Consider the following 20984-nt stretch of genomic DNA (forward strand, 5'->3'; position numbering starts at 1 on the left):
TCCCCACACCCCCCTTTGCTGGTATGCATGGTCCCCTCACCCCCCAATCCTGATATGCATGGTCCCCTCACCCCCCTTTCCGTGTAGTCGCGACCAATCAGCGTCGCGGCCCTCTGTCCGCGACCAATCACTGTACACTGTCCGCGGCCCTGTACAAAAATATTTTTAAAAAAAGTTCTCACATTCCGACGGCCTCCTGTCTTCTTTCCACGCGCCCGGCCTCACGTTCCCAGTAATGCTTTGCGGCTTAGACCGCTGATGACGTCGGTCTTTCTCGCTCTCGCGAGAGTGACATCGGTCTTCTTTCTCGCTCTCGCGAGAGTGACGTCATCAGCGGTCTAAGCCGCAAAGCATTACTGGGAACGCGAGGCCGGGCGCATGGAAAGAAGACAGGAGGCCGTCGGAAGGTGAGAATAACTTTATTTTAATTCTCTTTTTTACAGATTAAGGCCTGCGCCTGCCGCTGATTGGCGCAGCTTACCGTTACAAACAGCTGCGTCTGTCGCTGATTGGTTGCGGCCAGGCGGGGGCCTGGCGGCCGCGACCAATCAGCGGCACACAATATAAATATATATATATATATATATATATACACACTCACTGGCCACTTTATTAGGTACACCATGCTAGTAACGGGTTGGACCCCCTTTTGCCTTCAGAACTGCCTCAATTCTTCGTGGCAGAGATTCAACAAGGTGCTGGAAGCATTCCTCAGAGATTTTGGACCATATTGACATGATGGCATCACACAGTTGGCGCAGATTTGTCGGCTGCACATCCCTGATGCGAATCTCCCGTTCCACCACATCCCAAAGATGCTCTATTGGATTGAGATCTGGTGACTGAGGAGGCCATTTGAGTACAGTAAACTCATTGTCATGTTCAAGAAACCAATCTGAGATGATTCGAGCTTTATGACATGGCGCATTATCCTGCTGAAAGTAGCCATCAGATGATGGGTACATTGTGGTCATAAAGGGATGGACATGGTCAGCAACAATACTCAGGTAGGCTGTGGCGTTGCAACGATGCTCAATTGGTACCAAGGGGCCCAAAGAGTGCCCAGAAAAAATTCCCCACACCATGACACCACCACCACCAGCCTGAACCGTTGATACAAGGCAGGATGGATCCATGCTTTCATGTTGTTTACGCCAAATTCTGACCCTACCATCCGAATGTCGCAGCAGAAATCGAGACTCATCAGACCAGGCAACGTTTTTCCAATCTTCTACTGTCCAATTTCGATGAGCTTGTGCAAATTGTAGCCTCACTTTCCTGTTCTTAGCTGAGAGGAGTGGTACCCAGTGTGGTCTTCTGCTGCTGTAGCCCATCTGCCTCAAAGTTCGACGCACTGTGCGTTCAGAGATGCTCTTCTGCCTACCTTGGTTGTAACGGGTGGCAATTTGAGTCACTGTTGCCTTTCTATCAGCTCGAACCAGTCTGCCCATTCTCCTCTGACCTCTGGCATCAACATGGCATTTCCGGCCACAGAACTGCCGCTCACTGGATTTTTTTTCTTTTTCGGACCATTCTCTGTAAACCCTAGAGATGGTTGTGCGTGAAAATCCCAGTAGATCAGCAGTTTCTGAAATTCTCAGACCAGCCCTTCTGGCACCAACAATCATGCCACGTTCAAAGGCACTCAAATCACCTTTCTTCCCCATACTGATGCTCGGTTTGAACTGCAGGAGATTGTCTTGACCATGTCTACATGCCTAAATGCACTGAGTTGCCGCCATGTGATTGGCTGATTAGAAATTAAGTCTTAACACACAGTTGGACAGGTGTACCTAATAAAGTAGCCAGTGAGTGTATATATATATATATACACTCACTGGCCACTTTATTAGGTACACCTGTCCAACTGTGTGTTAAGACTTAATTTCTAATCAGCCAATCACATGGCGGCAACTCAGTGCATTTAGGCATGTAGACATGGTCAAGACAATCTCCTGCAGTTCAAACCGAGCATCAGTATGGGGAAGAAAGGTGATTTGAGTGCCTTTGAACGTGGCATGATTGTTGGTGCCAGAAGGGCTGGTCTGAGAATTTCAGAAACTGCTGATCTACTGGGATTTTCACGCACAACCATCTCTAGGGTTTACAGAGAATGGTCCGAAAAAGAAAAAAAAACCAGTGAGCGGCAGTTCTGTGGCCGGAAATGCCATGTTGATGCCAGAGGTCAGAGGAGAATGGGCAGACTGGTTCGAGCTGATAGAAAGGCAACAGTGACTCAAATTGCCACCCGTTACAAACAAGGTAGGCAGAAGAGCATCTCTGAAGGCACAGTGCGTCGAACTTTGAGGCAGATGGGCTACAGCAGCAGAAGACCACACTGGGTACCACTCCTCTCAGCTAAGAACAGGAAACTGAGGCTACAATTTGCACAAGCTCATCGAAATTGGACAGTAGAAGATTGGAAAAACATTGCCTGGTCTGATGAGTCTCGATTTCTGCTGCGACATTCGGATGGTAGGGTCAGAATTTGGCGTAAACAACATGAAAGCATGGATCCATCCTGCCTTGTATCAACGGTTCAGGCTGGTGGTGGTGGTGTCATGGTGTGGGGAATTTTTTCTGGGCACTCTTTGGGCCCCTTGGTACCAATTGAGCATCGTTGCAACGCCACAGCCTACCTGAGTATTGTTGCTGACCATGTCCATCCCTTTATGACCACAATGTACCCAACATCTGATGGCTACTTTCAGCAGGATAATGCGCCATGTCATAAAGCTCGAATCATCTCAGATTGGTTTCTTGAACATGACAATGAGTTTACTGTACTCAAATGGCCTCCTCAGTCACCAGATCCAATCCAATAGAGCATCTTTGGGATGTGGTGGAACGGGAGATTCGCATCAGGGATGTGCAGCCGACAAATCTGCGCCAACTGTGTGATGCCATCATGTCAATATGGTCCAAAATCTCTGAGGAATGCTCCCAGCACCTTGTTGAATCTCTGCCACGAAGAATTGAGGCAGTTCTGAAGGCAAAAGGGGGTCCAACCCCTTACTAGCATGGTGTACCTAATAAAGTGGCCAGTGAGTGTGTATATATATATATATATATATATAGCTCCATCATGTTCCACCGCACTTTACACTGTCCCCATTGGGGCTCACAATCTAAGTTCCCTATCAGTAGGTCTTTGGAGTGAAGGCGGAAACCCACGCAAACGAGGAGAACATACAAAGACCCAATTGTAGCAAAAATGCTCTCGTATTCTCCATTTGTGGTGATCTAATTATTTTTTTATTTTTTTTTTAAAAGCCAATACACAAGAATATGAGCAAAAAAAAGATGATGTACATGCTCTTCACATTTATTTTGCTATAGAAAGAAAGCAAGTCCTTAACTAAGTATTCTCAGGTTTGAAAGTTATCCCTTATCCATTGGATTAGGGATTACTTCTCCATCCCTGGGGTCTGATCACTGGGAACCTCACAGATCCTGAGAACTGAGGCTCTGAATGGCCCCGTCTGAGTGGAGCATTGGTGAATCGTGCTCTGCTGCTCCATTTATTCTGAGACAGCCAGACATGGCACTTCCATAAGAATGAATGGCTGTGCAGTGGTTCCCTTAAAGGGGTTGGCCACTACTTTACATGTCCCTTTCCTGTGTCTTAGGCCTGTTTCACACGTCCGTTTTTGACCATCAGTCAAAATCCGCCAATTCTGCAAAAAAACGGATCCGCAATTTTTTTGGCAGATCCGTTTTTTTTCCCCATTGACTTGCATTACCGGCGGATCTTGACGGATGGCCAATCGTTGGATCCGTTTTTTTGCGGATGCATCAATTTTTTTGCGTCCGCCGAGATGCCTGGACGGACCATGCAACGTTTTTTGTACTGCAGGATCCGCATTTTTATAGAGCGCATGCCCGGAGGAATGAAGTCAGGAGGAAATTTAACGCTGAAATCATTTCTGGCGGACAGAGAAAATCAATCTCTCTCTTCCCACCTTCCCGGGCAGCGGTTCCTTTAAAATTCTTCATTCGGCGGATCTGTCAAAAAACGGATCCAGCGGCATCCGTTCACATCAGTTAGGAACGGATCCACTTTCCGCCTTTTTGGCAGATTTTAACTGACACAAAAAACTGAAGTGTGAAACAGGCCTTACCTGCCACAGATCAGCATTTCACTAAATACTTTGCCAAATCCTGCTGGAACCTGAGTTGCTCTCGTGGTCACATGGCCTCTGCCTGAGAAGCTCCTGCTTCCTAATATGTCATATTCTCCCTCAGTTCTGGGCTCTGGAAAGTGACAGGTGGGTTGGGCTGCATCCCGCAGAGTTTACTCGATTTCTGGGAATAGTGCCAGCTCTCCCTGCAAACCCAGCTTTCCCTTGCATCTTTTTGTATATAGTACATTTGACTCATAGAAAAAATTGTCATAGCTAACAAGTGTATATAAATAAACCATCATATATCACATCCATAATGCCAATATGTAAGGGCTGAAATGGACTACTCGTCTTAGATAAGTGAGAGAGCAAAAAAAAAGATACAAAAGTCCCAGATGATACTCAAAAATAGAGAATTTTATTAATAAAGTTACATACAGGACAGAAGAAACGGGGACAACGTGTGTAGTGAGAAGATGTAACAAGGAGATATTTTTATATATATATATATATATAATAAAAATAATCTATCATGTCCACTATCATGAAATATTATAAACATTCAGATATCGCTCATCGATATAGGCATAACATCATCCATGTCAGTGAGGGGGGAGTAGAGAATAATCTTTATCAAATGGTGGTCTGTGCATTTAGGCCGGGGTCACACTAACCTGCGCAAAATACGGTCAGTATTTTACATGCGTAATACGGATGAATGGCCCCTAAACAGTGCTCCGTATGTCATCCGTAATCAAGGTGTGGTCGCGTATTTTGCGCATGTAAGCATCCGTATGGCGAGATTTTCTCGCAGGCTTGCAAAATGGACATATAATGGAGCCCTATGACAGGGTTTATAACAGAAACCAAAGAATAGATATAGACACATAGAATGCATGTGTATATATACAGTATATATATATATATATATATATATATATATATGTATTCTATGTGTCTATATCTATTCTTTCGTTTCTTTATTAAACCTGTCAGTGTGAGTTTACTGTATAGCGCACTGAATTGCCGGCTTTGCTAAGAGACACTGGGTGCGTATTTCTCGCAAGTCACGTGTGGCCCGTGTGTAATCCGTATTTTTTGCGCACCCATAAACTTGCATTGGCGTATTACGGGCGTAGTACGCTGACAATCGCAGCATGCTGCGAGTGGCACGGAGCGTAGGATACGGATGAGAAATATACGGCTGGTGCGAGAGACCCCATAGAGAATCATTGGTCCGTGTCTAATGCGGGCTTTTAGCGCCTCTCACTCGGCCGTATTCCTCGCCAGTGTGACCCCGGCCTAAATCTATTCCCTGCAGTGTCCTGTACAGGAGGTCTTGCCGCTGCAGTGTGTGACACAGGGAGTGTGAGGGGTTTAGGTGGAGTTGCAGGTCTGTGCTCACTGCTGGCTTGCAGCCCTGCACAGAGGATGCTGAAGAGGAATTGATTACTATTCCAACAGCTGTGGCCAATCCAGTTATCCTCTATCCTGTGAAGATGGGGATTATCTTAAAACTTAAAAATACGCCTTTAAGAATACCAATAAAGCCATTTTGGGTGATTAGAAGCTGTGGAGAGCTTTACTTGGCTATGCTACATTCCCTGCACCATCATATTCCACTGCACTGTACTGATATCATCATTGTCCACATTGGGACTCACAATAAGTGTGGGAGAAAAGCTACACAAACACGGGGAGAGCATAGAAACTCCTTGCAGATGTTGTCCTGGTGGGATTTGAACGCAGGACCCCAGCTTGCAAATCAACAGTACTAATCACTGAGCCACTGCGCTGCCCCATAAATCTATTAAGAAGACCTATGGAGTCCTTATACAAAGAACTATCACTTTAAGGCCACATTCAGTATTTGGTCAGTATTTTACATAAGTATTTGTTAAATACTGAATGTGTGAACATGGCCTAAGGGTACCGTTACACCTAGCGATGCACCAGCGATCCCGACTAGCGATATGACGCGGTCAGGATCGCTGGTGCATCGCTAGGTGGTCGCTAGTGAGCTGCCACACAGGCAGATCTCACCAGCGACATCGCTGGGGACGGGGGTCGCTACTTACCTGTCACACTAGGCGATCCTGCGTCCTCCCACCCGGCTCCACGCGTCGCTCGTCAGCGCCACAGTAAGCCCAGCAGGAAGTGGCCGACGAGGAATGGTCCAGGAGCTTCTCGCGCGATCAGCGATTACCAGCGGGGGAGCCGGTCGGAGGTAAGTATCACATGCAGCGATATCGCTAGCAATATCGCTGCAACGTCACAAAATCGGTGACTTTACAGCGATATTGCTAGTGATATCGCAGTGTGTAACGGGGGCTTAACAGTATATTTTTACTTTTATAAATCTTTGTGTATGATGTAATATTAGTAACGTTTCACTTAGAGGCAGATGTTGAATCATTTACAAAAATCTGTGCTACAGCAAGAAAATATATTTTGTTTTTGTTTTTTATTTTTACACCAACATTTTCCCGTTTCCTATGAGAAGTTCTATTTACTTACAGATCAGAGAGCTGTGACTCATCAAGCAGCTGACACTCCATTTGCTGCACCAGGCCACGTACCAGACCCCTTGTGACCGTTCTGCTGTCTTCCTCTAATTTTACCTGGTGCCTTATCCATTGCCAGACCTGTAGACCAGGAGGAAAGAATACATGAGCTTAGATTGCGGCTGGGCAAAATCTAAAATAATCCCTTAGCAAGATATCTACTACTTGATATGTCACTTGGTATTGTATATATAAAAAAAAATATACAGATATTGCCAGCATATTACACATTGTAGTATAAGAACACAAAGCGCATTTAAGATATGCTGCCTGGGAGCGTGGCTATGTAGCGACGCAGTGAGGATGCGTGTGGAAAGAGCTCCTGTCATCCTGATGTCATTTAGCCAGCAGATTCTTACCTCTGTGACACATTCGCCAGTCCTGGGACTACTGCATTCTGTGGCGCTCCGGGACCCCCGTGGGAGAGCGGGGTTGGACTCCTTGGTGCCTGAGGCTGTGAGGACCGGGGTGGGGGCCTGCACAGGGCGGCGGCCATCTTGGAGGCGCGTGCTCTGACTGTAAGAGCCGTGGCGCCGGGTTCCCATCTCTGCAGCGCTGGAGGACGATGTGCAGACACCCTGAATATCTGTGAGGGGCAAGCGGTGAGTGCCCTGAAAGATTGGGCCCCGTGTCCCCCTCTTTGCTACACCACCTGGCCTGCCAGCGTCATTACTGTAGGGACTTGGATCCCTCCCTCTCTGGCTGCTGTCCCTGTGGGGTTCTGGGGATCTTTCCCTGGGCTGTGAGGGCCCTTGTCTGCCTCTTGGTGCTGGACATTGCCTCCCTGTGACATTGTGGGTCTGTGCTGCTCCTGAAACCCTGCAGCCACCATCTCAATTTAATTCCATTTATAACCTCGATTCAGGGGACTCTGGAGTGTGCTGTACCTGATATCCGGCTGTGCCCCATTGCTATTAAAATGAGTCGTTCCAAGGGGGTCTGGAACAGCGGCTGAAGGAATATGCCAGAGTAGACCATGCTGAAGGCTTAAAATCTCTTTAAAATAATCCTTCACAGTCTCAGCGTAAGAACCGCCCCTCTGAGGTTGGGGAGGACAGTGAGCAAGAATAATTAACCCTTAAACAGACATCTGAACAACTCATGCAGGCTATCTCCTTAACTAGGACGTCTCTGTCTGGGAAGATAGAGGTGTGTGCACACCGAGGTGGGACGCCTCCGACAAGACATGCAAGCCATGAAGGGCCGCATTACGGAGGTGGAAACGCAGGTATCCCAGGTAGAAGACACCATTACACCCATGGAAGCCAAACTAACGAAAGTGGCAGGCTCTATGCACGCATGGAGGCAAAAAGCAGATTATCTGGAGAATAGGATGCGTCGGAATAACATTCGAATTATTGGTCTACCGGAGCGCTCGGAAGGACAACACCCGGAGCAATTCCTAGTAGATTGGCTTAAAACCACTTTGGGAGACGAATTCTCCCCAATCTTTGCGGTGGAAAGGGCTCACAGGGTCCCTACTAGGCCTCTACCTCCGGGAGCTCAACCGAGACCTTTTCTGGCGCGTCTCCTCAACTGCAGGGATAGAGATGTGGCTCTGCGTCTGGCGTGACAAGAGTCCTATCAAGTTCAACAATGCCACGATCTCGATTTTCCCAGACTTCTCTATGGAACTCCAGAAACAACGGGCACAGTTTACGGAGGTCAAAAGACATCTACGGGAGAGGAGTGTTATGTACTCGATGATTTACCCGGCCCGGCTCTGGGTGGTCCACAAGGGTTCTACTTTATTTTTTACAGATCCAGCGGAGGCGGCGGAGTGGCTACGGTCTTACAAGGGATCTGCTGCAAAGGAATCCTAACGTATCTATGGCTAGTCGGTATTTTTCTATTAATCGTCTGATTGGAGCTCTACTCGAAAGCGTCCAAGTTACCAACAATACCGGACACTGGGCTCAGTGATGGTATCCCCTTGTTTGCTTTGTGATGGGAGCACAGGACGGGAGACTTTAACATGGTTATGAACAACTGTCTTGATAAATTGAGGTTGGATGATGGAGCGACTGGGGGGTCCTCTCCACTGACTACAACCCCGTTGTCATTATTTATGGGGGGGGGGGGCGGGTGGTTGGATTTGTGGAGGGTGTGTCACCCTGAGTTAAGGGAATATACCTACCACTCATCCACTAAGCGCTCTCTAACACGCATAGACTACATATTTGTTTCTAGCGGTCTGGCAATGTGGGTGACTGATATAGAACATGGAAGCAGGGGGATCTCGGACCATAGTCCGGTTATCCTTAAGCTCAAATATGGGCATGTAAACAATGGGATAGCTTGGAAGTTGAATTCTTTCTGGTTAAAATTAATGGGACCCCCAGACAGAACGATTAGTCAGTTGCATTGCTTCATCGAGTCCCACCCGGAACCTCAAGATATTAATTTATTTTGGGATGCCCTTAAGGCATATTTGAGGGGCTGTTTGTCCTCCACGATCTCTTATATTAAGTGGGTAACCTCAGAGAGGGATGATGAAGTGGAGCAACTACTGAAAGATTCAGAGGCTACATATATATCTAACCAAACCAGTGGGAACAGGAGTGAGTGGTTGGCTGCCCAGAGGTTGTATACTCAGCATGTGGACACTAAATCTAAACGTAAACTATTCTTTACACGTCAATCCTATTTCGAATTGGGGAACCAGACGGGCAAATTCTTGACCTATCTGGTGCGCCAACATAACACCTCCAACACGATATTACAGATTCGTAGGGCAGATGGTATATTGGTGTCTTCGACCGAGGAGATTCTTGGCTGTTTTCAGGATTACTACAGGTCACTATATGAATCTAAAAGTGACTCTGACACTTTGGGGTGTCTAGACTATTAGATGTATCATTCCCCACATTAGATCCTGAGCAGTGGGCCCTTATGGATGCTGTGTTCATTGCAGAGGAGATAGAAGCCATGTCGGTCATGGCATTTTCTCGGAAGGCCCCTGGACTTGATGGGTTCCCTATTGAATTGTATCGGAAGTACCGGGATATATTGACGCCACTTTTGGTGAAGGTATTTCGGGGAATTTGGGAAGGGAATTCTATGCCTGAGTGTCATGATCTGCTGAGTTCGTGGGATCAGGTAGTTTAGAGGTTAATCTGGACAGCCTCTCTCTGAGATTTTGGGAGGATTTTTATAGCCTCATTGTGGGCTCACTCCTTGTCGCTTATAGTCAGACATTGGCCGAGTGTGTGACCCTGGTGTGCTTAATGATTATGATACTTTATGCTTGTTTGGTTTTGATCCGGTTCTGTCCCTGTTACGAGTTCTGCCTGTCCCCTTCGTACTACTTTATCTCCGTGTATGACTCTTTTGCCTTGGACCTGACTGCGCTCTGATTTCCCCTCTTGTACTGCGTTGCTATCTTGGTGTATGGTTCTTTGCTTACGTTCTGACTATTCTGTCTGTTCTTCTGGTACCGCGCCGCCCTCCCTGTGTATGACTCCTCGTTTGTCTGACTCGAGTTTCCCTGGCCTGTACTCCAGGATTCCTGTAATAGAATCCTACAGTCATCTCCTGCAACAGGACGCTAAGCCACGCCCCCTGTGGTCACATGATCGTAGGTCCTTGTGCTTCTTTCTATCTTCAGTATTGCAGGTCCTGTTGTCTGAACTTTCCCTGTAGTTTCGGACCCCGGGCCCCCGTAGTCTGGGTGAGCTACCCTGCTCAGCCACGGCAGTCCGCCAGCGCCGACAGGATCCTGATACCGAGTCCTTTTACGAGGCTAACATCATAGTGCTTAGGAAGGAGGGGAAGGACCCTTTGGAATGTGGATCCTATCGTCCCGTTTCGTTAGTGAATGTGGACTATAACATTTTCACCAAGATTCTAGCTACTAGACTGAATTCAATTATATGGAATCTTATACATCCTGATCAAACTGGCTTTATGCCTTGTAAAAGTACTTCCATTAACATCAGAAGAGTCCAGTCAATAGTCCAATATAACTCCCTAATGCCAGACAACAAATGGGCATTGGCATCGTTGGATGCTGCCAAGGCTTTTTACTCTCTGGAATGGCCTTTCCTTTCTGCATGTTTGCAAAGGTATGGCTTTGGCAATAAATTTATAACATGGATCAAAGTACTATATATGAAACCCAAGGCCCGTATTATAATAAATAATTCTATATCTGAGTCTAAGGTCCTCCCCTAACATCTGAGGTATAGATATAGCAGGTCGGGTGGATACCATAGGCCTACAGTATATGCTGATGATATGGTGATATTCTTGAATGATGTGGAAGAAACTGCCACAGGTAATATCCCTTATAGATAGATTCAGTAACTATTCAGGTCTACATATAAATTGGGAGAAGTCTGCCCTGTTACCCCTTTCCTATGCCCCGATGCCCCAGCTGGAGGCTCTCTCCTCGCTACCTACTGTATCTAGTTTTAAATATTTGGGCATCCATATATCTAACAATAGTACGCTGGATCTACAACTTAATGTCCACCCATTGTTGGAATTACTGTAGTTAAAGTTAAATTTGCATCCTAGAGTAGGCTCCCATTATCTGTGGCTGGACACATTAACCTGATTAAAATGATATTACTCCCTACATTTAGCTACTCCCTTAGCATAGCGCGGTAGCGGTGCCCAAGTCCTTTTTTGTTAATCTCAATTCCCTGGTCACGTCCTTTATATGGGGGAAACTAGGCCCAAACTTAAACTGTCCATTTTACAAAGACCAAAGAAGGGAGGTGGGGCGGCGTTGCCAGATTTTTTCCTATACTACTTAGCTGGGCAGGCTAAAGCTTTAAGTAAATGGATGCCGGGTAATTGTCTCCCCAATTCTGAAAGTCACTTGCTCCACGCTGCACAAGCGGATTGCCCATTAGGTTTCCTGGAGTTGGAGAAAACTAATGTCCCACGTCTGCTACCCTTGCTCTGGCTGGCACGATTAATATGGAGACAAATCAAGAACGTAATTGGGTTTAAAGGTTTTATAGCTGAAATGCCCCTGTGGAGTAATAACTATTTTCCGGAGTTACGGAATCACCCATCCAACGCTTTTTGGATTCAGTATGGCGTCTCTTCAATGGGAGACTTGTATGACCAAGGGATCTTAAAATCTTTTGAACAATTACAGGTCACACATGATATTCCGAGATCTCAATTTTTTCGCTATCTGCAGCTGAGATCGGCTCTTCAATCACATATGAGGGAAAGGGGTGTGGGCCGTACTATTTCATCTTTACCTCTGATAGGAATCCTTAATTCGCAGGGTCCCCAGGGTCTGATATCCTCTTTGTATACATAGATGCTATCAGTAGGGGCAGAATCGGCCATGAGCGCTATTGAGAGGAAGTGGGAACGACTCATCCCTAATACACAAAGAGAGGAGTGGGAGGAGATTCTAGAGTCTCCGACTGGAGTATCACCATCTATTAATAACAGAATGATACAATTATATATAATAAATCAATCATATTTGACGCCGGTGTGACTTTTTAGGATGGGTCGGCTTCAATCATCAGAATGTATGCGATGTCACTTGCCAGATGCTGATTTTATTCATATGGTGTGGCAGTGTCCCATTATCCTACATTACTGGAAAGAGGTGACTACACTACTGACATCCCTGGTGCAAGCCCCTGTCCCTCTAGAGCCATTGGTCTGCTTGTTTGGAGTATGGGAGGAGGAGACTTGGGATCGCTATACTGGGGTCTTCCTGCCTGAGCGCTGTTTATGGCACGGTAGGTGCTGGCATTGCGGTGGATGGGGGGCTCATGTCCTTCCCTTAGATTCTGGATCGAGCTGGTAAATTCGATTGTTCCATATGAGCGCACGCTATACCAAAATAGGGGATGCCCGGGTAAATTTGAAAAGATTTGGGAGAGGTGGAATTCCTCTCACCTCACTTTACAAGGCTGAGACATCACACGCGACATAATATGATATAGGAGACCAGGCTGCGGAAATAGTAGATACCAGTTGACGTACTGGTAGTTGTAGTTTAGGAATTTTAGTTAGATTTTATTTCTGAGTGATATGACAAGGTTTGTGAAATTTGATTGATATACATGCTGGAAAATGTATAGGCAATTATCCTTTATGTATGCTTGGAAGGATATGTACATACTACCTTGTTTATAAGAGTGTGCAATTTTCTCTGCATTATATTTTACAATGGACGGAAACGTGTATGCTATGTATAATGTCTGTTATCATAAGTCATTGTGTATGTTGTACATTCTTTGTGTCCTGAGGTTCAATAAACAAATTAAAAAAAAAAAAGATATGCTGCCTGAGGTTGGGGGTCACACGAATCACTAAACAATCCCTTTAAACTTTCTGGAATTTGTGACCACTCTGCACATTGGGGCCGATGTATTTCGAGCTGCATACACCAAAATTCTGGCTTAATTTGTGTAAAAGAAAAAAAACTATATATATTTATATATATATAAATATACTGTCCTATATTTCCTGCCTCCCCATTTTTTATGGGTTTAGACATGTTTTTCAAAATGCCCTACAAGTGTATTAGGACCCTCTCATCTTCCTCATCCCTAGATATGGGCTTGAGACCCCTTTATGATTCCTTGGGACATAAGAGCAGATTTTGTAAAATCTATACCCTTCATATCTTGGGAAAAAGACCATGGTAAAGCCATACCTGACAAGGACTGGTTAAGAGCAATTAAATTGGCAGGATGGACGTTTAGATGTGCGTCCCACTTTGAGTCACACTTGAAGCTGATACTCCGCTGGTATTTTACTACCGTGAAGCTCCATTCCTTGTTTCCCAACACCTCACACCTATGTTGGCGAAACTGTAATCAGGTGGGGTCCTTATATATTTTGGGATTGTCCACTTATAACTTCTTTGTGGGATCACGCCTTTAGACTTATTTCACTTGTAGTGGGACAGACCGTCCAGCCGTCTCCCGAGGTGGCGCTCCTCCTCTTAAACATACGTGCATTCCCCCCGTGCTCTAGAGTGGTAACGACTCATATTGTGTTAAACGACAAGACTATTAGCTAAACAGTGGAAAAAAGATGTTATTCCTAAGAAAGAAGCCATAGCTCAAGCAGTTAATACCACGTTTATTTTTGAAAAAATGCTAGCCCACAAAAATAACGCCTTACAGAAGTTCACCAGGGATTGGCAGGCTTGGGAAGCCACACAGTTAGCGAGTCACAGTTGAACCAGTCAAATAAAGGTTGGAGGAGGTCCCTGGGGGGGAGAGGGTTAAGACCGAAGCTCTTTGTTTATACTGCAATGGTTGCATAATTATACATTTATGTTACTTTGACCTGTGTTGTACATTTGTGATAATGTTGTATTATAGTATTTTCAATAAAAACGAATAAAAAAAAAAAAAAATGCCCTACAAGTGCACGTTACTTATGAAAAAAAGTATCCAGGAAAAGATATGGCCTAAAGGCCCTGTCACATACAGCGAGATCGCTGTGTGTGACGGTGATCGCTGATCGTGCACTATCGTCCTGGGCCGTTTTTTGATCGCTGGTCTCCCGCTGGCCAGCACACATCGCTGAGTGTGGCAGCGAGAGATCAGCGACGCTGGACCCTGGTTTCCAATGTAAACATCGGGTATCTGAGAGCCGCGCGGCTCCTGGATACCCGCTGTTTACATTAGAAACCAGCTTGCTCGCTGGTCCTGATCGCTAGAGGGGCTGTCTAACGATGTCCCAGCGATCCCATCCATGTCAGATCGTTGGTGGGATCGCTCTGTGTTCACACTTTGCATCTTTGCTGCTTTTTAATGAAAATTAAAAGCTTACCGGACCAGCAAAAGCTGTGAGATCTCGGTAATCTTGTGCTCACGATTGTTTTTTTTTTTCCTGAGTGATTTGGAAAACTGCAGCTTTTTTTTTTTTTTTTACATCTGCATCATGTCAATTTTTTCAGTGTTTTGGCAGTATTTTTTCTTCAATAGAAAGCAAAAGTGAAAAAAACTTCTTGTGAACATAGTCTAACAATTTAGTACATCTGTCCCAATTTTATGGAAAAATGTCCTTGCAATTTTTGAACTAAGCAATAGTGGCGTTGAAAAGAATGGACAAGATAAAAGACTTTCTTTTAATACATCTCCCTGTTGGATCTGCTTCTAGCTTTGTCATACCATGTGTGAACTATACTGTCACTGCTACCTGTACAGGTTGTTTTTTATTAACTCCTTTACTTCCTGTGACGTACATGTACATCACAGGTAGTGTCCCTGCCTTTTTTTTCCCGCACTTGATGGCTGATTTAATCAGCCATCAAGTGCTCTAAACAGCCTCTAGTTTAACCTCTTAATGACGAGCGTTTTTCGATTTTTCGTTTTTCGCTCCCCTCCTTCCCAGAGCCATAACTTTTTTATCTTTCCGTCAATATGGCCATGTGAGCGCTTATTTTTTGCGGGACAAGTTGTACTTTTGAACGACATCATTGATTTTAGCATGTCGTGTACTCGAAAATGGGAAAAAAATTCCAAGTGCGGTGAAATTGCAAAAAAAATGCAATCCCACACTTGTGTTTTGTTTGGCTTTTTTTTTTACTAGGTTCACTAAATGCTAGAATTGACCTGCCATTATGTGGGATTTTTTTTTAATAGTTTTATTTTGATTGGGGCGAAAGGGGGTTATTTGAACTTTTTAGGTTTTTTTATTTTTTTTTAATCTTTAAATTTTTTTTTTTTTTTTTTTTTTACTTTTGGCATGCTTCAATAACCTTCACAGGAGGCTAGAAGTATACACAACCCGATCGGCTCTGCTACATATGGGTGATGAGCAGATTGGCCATATGTAGCAGATTTACTGCTGTGCTTTGAGCGCTGCCCACCGGGCGGCGGTCAAAGCGATCTGCCTGCAACAACCATAGAGGTCTCATAGAGACCTCTGGTTGTCCAGGCAACGTGTCGCCGACCCCCGATCACGTGACGGGGGTCGGCGATGAGCTCACTAGCGGCCGGAATCTCTAGTTAAATGCCCGCTGTCAGCGCTTGACAGCGGGATTTAACTAGTTAATAGGCGCGGGCGGACGGCGATTCCTCTCGCGCCTATTGCGGGCACATGTCAGCTGTTCATAACAGCTGACATGTCACGGCTTTGAAGTGGGCTCACCGCCGGAGCCCACCTCAAAGCAGGGGAGTCTGATTGCTGACGTACTATCCCGTCAGCAGTCAGAAAGGGGTTAAATCAAGCTGTTAATCACTGCACATCACAAATCACACCACTCATCGGCACCCTGTCACGTGATCCCAGGGTTGTCATGACAGCTGGGGGTCTACAGAAGACCCCTTTGCCTGCTATTCCAATAATCCTGTGAATGTCGGCCCATGGCCGGCATCATAGGAGAACGTGATTTTTGCTATTCTACACTTCCATATATAGCACAGACAATCGCTGCTTTAAGTCTCCTATTAAATATAGTAAAAAGAAAAATATTAAAAAATGAAGAATAAAAGAACACAGGTTCAAATCCCACCCCCTCTGCGCCATTGACAGTTAAAAAAAACATATTTGGTATCGCATTCAGAAAGGTCCAAACTATCAAAATATAAACGTAATCCGAACACCGGAATTAAGTGTTTTTGGCCACCACAACATTGCAATAAAATGCGATCAAAACATCGTATCTACCCCCAATCAGAAAAAAAAGCCCCAGATCCCAAAAGATAAATATAAAAAAAACTATACCTATTTGTTATCTACATCCTCCTTCTGACATGGAGAATCATAATGGAAGGGCAGCTATACCATATAGCGAATATGGTAAATAAACAAAACAATTGTGGAATTGCACTTTTTTTTTGTTTTTCACTCCACTTGGATTTTTTTTTTCCGTTTTCCAGTGCACTATATGGTAAAGTAAATGGTCTTGTTCAAAAGTACAACTCGTCCCCCCAAAAAAACAAGCCCTCATATGGCTCTATGGCCAGAAAAAGTTGAAAAAAAAAATGGAAGGGGAGGAAAAAACCCTGAAAATCGCAGAGTATTGAAGGGGTTAAAAGTAATTTTTGATGTTTTCCAACACGTTTTTTAAATCCTCTGTGCTGATAGCCACTGTAAGGGATATTACATCACAGTACATTTTGTTCATACCTGAGATCGAGATATTTCGGCCGTTGCGGAGTCCTCCACTTTTCCACGATAGAAGAAATGGCCTACACCTAATACATACAATATATATGAAGAATTAGAGTACACAGCGCCCTTTCTGGGGACATTGTTACAGTATGATGTGCAAAATCTACCTTTAAGCCAGGCATCAATGAAAAGTATACCAACAGCAATATTGTACTTCAGGCCAAACAGTGTGACACCTCCCTGACGAACACAACACAAACAAGTCAGTGCCCTGTACACCGAGAGAATGGGCATCTTCTAATAGGCATCTGCTATAATAAATCGTATAAAGAACTTGCATCTAATGCCCTGCCTTAATTATAGATACGCAGTCCTAAAGTGAAGTATTACATTGCACAAGTGTAATAACGGGGCAACACAACTTTACTTACAGCAGGCATTATAAGCAAGTCAGACTGGGAGATTGTCACCGAGGGAATGATGTGTAACTGGTTTGGTCCACTTGTGCGCTCCTGAAAAAGCTGAACAGCAGAGTTACTGAGTTTATACCTATTTATACAGAATCCGCACATCTAACTTGACTATTAGGCCAGATGCACACATCCATGTTTCGTGGACCAATCTTGATGAAAGTCTGGACCATGGGTTTCTTCACCCAAACCCAACAGCCTCATAGGCATATATTATGCCAAATCCATTTCTGGAGACCACCAGGAAGTATGGGCAGTGCGGGCCGAGTACAGACCGTGAAACATGGCCTTATGCCAGCATATCACAGTTGGTCCAAAGTATGCCCAGGTTCCCAAATGATTTCTCATAACTTGCTCAACTATTACCTTACCCAAGAATAGGGAGGCATATGAAGGTACAGTAAGATCCATTGCACCTCTGTGGATGCTTGTATACAAAGGGAAGCGGGCACTGCAAGAATAATGAAAATCGCAGCGCCTAACCCATGTCCTCTCATAACCATATGAAAAGGAGCTGCAAACTAGGAGCCGACGCGCGCTAGCAGATATTCAGCATTTGTTGGGTAGTGATTCTAAGCTTACAGTGAGGAACTTGCCTTCTTTTCTGTCTGAGTTTTAAACTGACAGCTTCCTTGGTAGAAGTTTGGGGTGGATTGAAACACATTAGATTTGTTGCCAACATTTCTGCAAATTTCCAATAAATGTATTTGCATTTGGCAATAACTACATTCAATTAAATTCAGTGCATGTTGTTGAAATTTTTGCTTTGCTCTATCAACAAGATCCTTATGGTGTGTTCACACGATGTGATAGTGCAGCCTTTATTTGTCACAATTTCTGAAATTGAATTTAAAGTGGCCGGAATTTGAACATTTTTAAAAAATTACGCTTCTACTGCCGTTTGATAAAATTGCGACAACTAACATATATGTGAACATTCTTAAATTCAGAAAATGTACAGTACTTGCCTACTGTAACTTAGATTTGGATATAAATTTTAATGTGAGGGTTTATAAAGTGAAACAAAGCTCGTGACTGGAGCAATAGGTAATAAAGGCACAGCTGATCATGTGTCGTTCCAGTCATCTGAACGCTGCAGCTAATCACGTTACTTCCTGTCCTTACAAAGGCCAACGAATAGCACTGTAGTCACGGGGGTTCAGCAGGTGAGTATACTTTAATTGATTGCTTTTTTTAACCATACAAAAGTTAGACAACCATTTTAATGTATTAGATGATGTGACAGCTGAGATACCTTTACCTTTTGCATTGGTGCAACCAAGTCAATGTCATATACCATAAATCCGTCCACCCCAGCATCTATTTCAAACAGTTTCAATCTGAAATGACAATTACGAATATGTTACCGATTACATGTTGTTTGTGAGGTGGAAATAGAACATAAAATAATCATCGCAGATTCAGAAGGTAATGTATATTTCTCATGGTTACTGTGATAACAGCTATTTGCACAGTGTTAAGGGCTCGTTCAGATGGGTTCACTATACGGACAGCACACTGACCATTGTGATTCATTAGGGCTGGTCAGATGACCGGGTCATCACATGGACCAACTGTACATATGAAAAAAATCACACCATGTACTATTCGCTTCTGAGTACCAAACCAGAATCGCCTATGGGTGCTCAAAAAAATGTAATCCCAAACAGATAATTTGTATAAAATCCAATTTTTACAGATACATTGCTATTATTAACCCAAGAAACTCTACTTGATCATGCATATTTTAAACCGTTGAGGTATAAAAAAGGATGAGACATGAACGTAAGAAAAATGGACAAACCGATGACAATATAGATGAAAATATGAATGAAAATTATCCAAGCTTTTTCATATGATCCTTTGACCCCGGCTTTAGACTTGCAAACTACTGAGGGAGCCGTTAGGCACTTAGTCCTGACCTATAGTCCCTTTGTGCAGGGCTGCATTATGGGTAATTGTCCGGGATGCAATGGTTTTTGGAGAAGAATATAGTGGCGGAGAATGAATATTAATATTCGGTTCTCCCAGCTTACTGTGTAACAGCGGCAGTAACACTTTGATACTCTTGGCTTTCTTTGTCTTTCGGCAGAAGTAGAGCAGCCATTCCCCCTGTAGCTAAGGCTCCTCTTCGATGACATGTTTGCACCAACAAATCCATGTAACTTTTTAGAAAATGTTTCTCCATATTCACGTACTTACTGCGATCTGGCAACAAAAATGTTGGCCGATGTCCTAAAATAGTAAGTAAATAAAATTATATCAAATGAAACATCTCCCAACATTTCTTAATCATGTACTTGAAGAGGAACGGAAGGTATTATAGTATTGTAACAAATACTTTATCCATCCCAAAAAAAACCTTCAGGAATGATTGACGATTGTTCATGGGAAGTGAGAGCGTCATGCCTTAGATTTTAGATAAGTCCTTATTTTCTTTACTTTTTAACTATGAAGCCTTTTCTGATAAAATAATGAGAAAGAGAACAGTAAAGTTGTTCATTTGCATTCAATTTATGGCGGCAGATCACAATTCCTTTGGATTATAATGTAATGTGTCTGCCTGATGGCACCAGTTGGGTGCAACCCAAGGATGAGGCAGGTTGCATTGGGCATGGTTGAAGTGTCTGGCAGCAGGTTATCGCCCTCTCCACGGTGGTTAAACATGCACACTCAGCTCATAGTTTGTGGGGAGGTTGGAGAAGATAGCTGTAGTCCGAGCTTTGTGTTTATGGCCAGCTTAACAGCAGCTATAAAAAAAAAAGTGAAATTTATTGACTCATATACTGTATGTATAACTGGCAAGCAGTGAAGGGAAGATTGGCTATATAATAAATTACATTTTATGTATAGAGTCCCTGCTGTTTCCTTATAAAAATAAAGGTAAAATAAATTTATTCTTTACTGTATTTGCATTAAATTTTGTAATTAAAACTATTTAAAGAGGACCTGTCCCTAGGTTAAAAAAAAAAAAAAAAGTCCGTTTCTGCTCTTATTTTCTAACCACTGTCCCCATCAGTATATTGATTTTTTTTTTAAATCCGCCATTATTGCGCCAATTTGCAGAAACGCACTTCCAGCAACGTCATACATGTACGCTGCATGTCATGATGGGGTTAACCTGTGAGTAATGTTGCCTTGGGAAAGACCCTAAACATTATAACTAACAAAAAAGGCCCATATTTCTCGAACTGTGTACTCGAAGGAGCAGTGGCAGTAAAATAACACCAAAAAATGCCCTCTTTTTACCTGGTGTGACAAGTCGTCTTTGAGTTGAAGACATCAAAAAGGTTTGGTGTGTCCTAGACCTTATTACAGCACTGCTCTAGTTTGATGCAATGCAGTTGTGAAATATTACACTTGCTGCAGTGTAACTTTATCTTGCACGTTTGAGCTTTTCTTATGTTAACATAAAAGAAGCGAAGATAAAATGACGTAAAAGAGAACATACATAGTCATGAAGCTGTGACTGTGCCTCCCAATCACACGAATAAGAAATGTTATTTGCACACACATATTTATTCTAAATTTACCAAACTTATTGACAAAGGAGGCCGAGTAATCCCAAATGCCACAGTTCAAACCAGCAGAATGGTCCCTCAGCTCATACAGGATTTCTTCCATCTCAAATGATGCCAGCACACTTTCAATCAGCACAGTGGCTTTAATGCTTCCAAGTGGTAGATTCAACTATGTGGTTAATGAGGAAACATAGTGTCAGAGGCAACTTACATACCAGCCATATTACTTGTGTTTCAATAATGCAA

At 43.8% G+C, this 20984-nt stretch overlaps 1 protein-coding gene across 1 annotated transcript in view; it reads right to left on the bottom strand.

The window, feature by feature from the left end:
• LOC141086244 (uncharacterized) overlaps window positions 1–20984 on the bottom strand; it is a 66917-nt gene that overhangs the window by 1131 nt on the left and 44802 nt on the right. Inside the window, exons 8-14 of the mRNA XM_073572117.1 lie at window positions 20751–20907; window positions 19254–19452; window positions 18479–18557; window positions 17179–17268; window positions 16915–16987; window positions 16763–16830; window positions 6642–6769 (exon numbers count right to left, since the gene is read on the bottom strand). Coding sequence (XP_073428218.1) covers window positions 6642–6769; window positions 16763–16830; window positions 16915–16987; window positions 17179–17268; window positions 18479–18557; window positions 19254–19452; window positions 20751–20907 — 794 coding nt within the window. The remainder of the gene's footprint in view (window positions 1–6641; window positions 6770–16762; window positions 16831–16914; window positions 16988–17178; window positions 17269–18478; window positions 18558–19253; window positions 19453–20750; window positions 20908–20984) is intronic.

Source organism: Dendrobates tinctorius, unplaced genomic scaffold, assembly GCF_039654945.1.
Source record: "Dendrobates tinctorius isolate UK_male_01 unplaced genomic scaffold, ASM3965494v1 ptg000030l, whole genome shotgun sequence".
Lineage (NCBI taxonomy): Eukaryota > Metazoa > Chordata > Amphibia > Anura > Dendrobatidae > Dendrobates > Dendrobates tinctorius.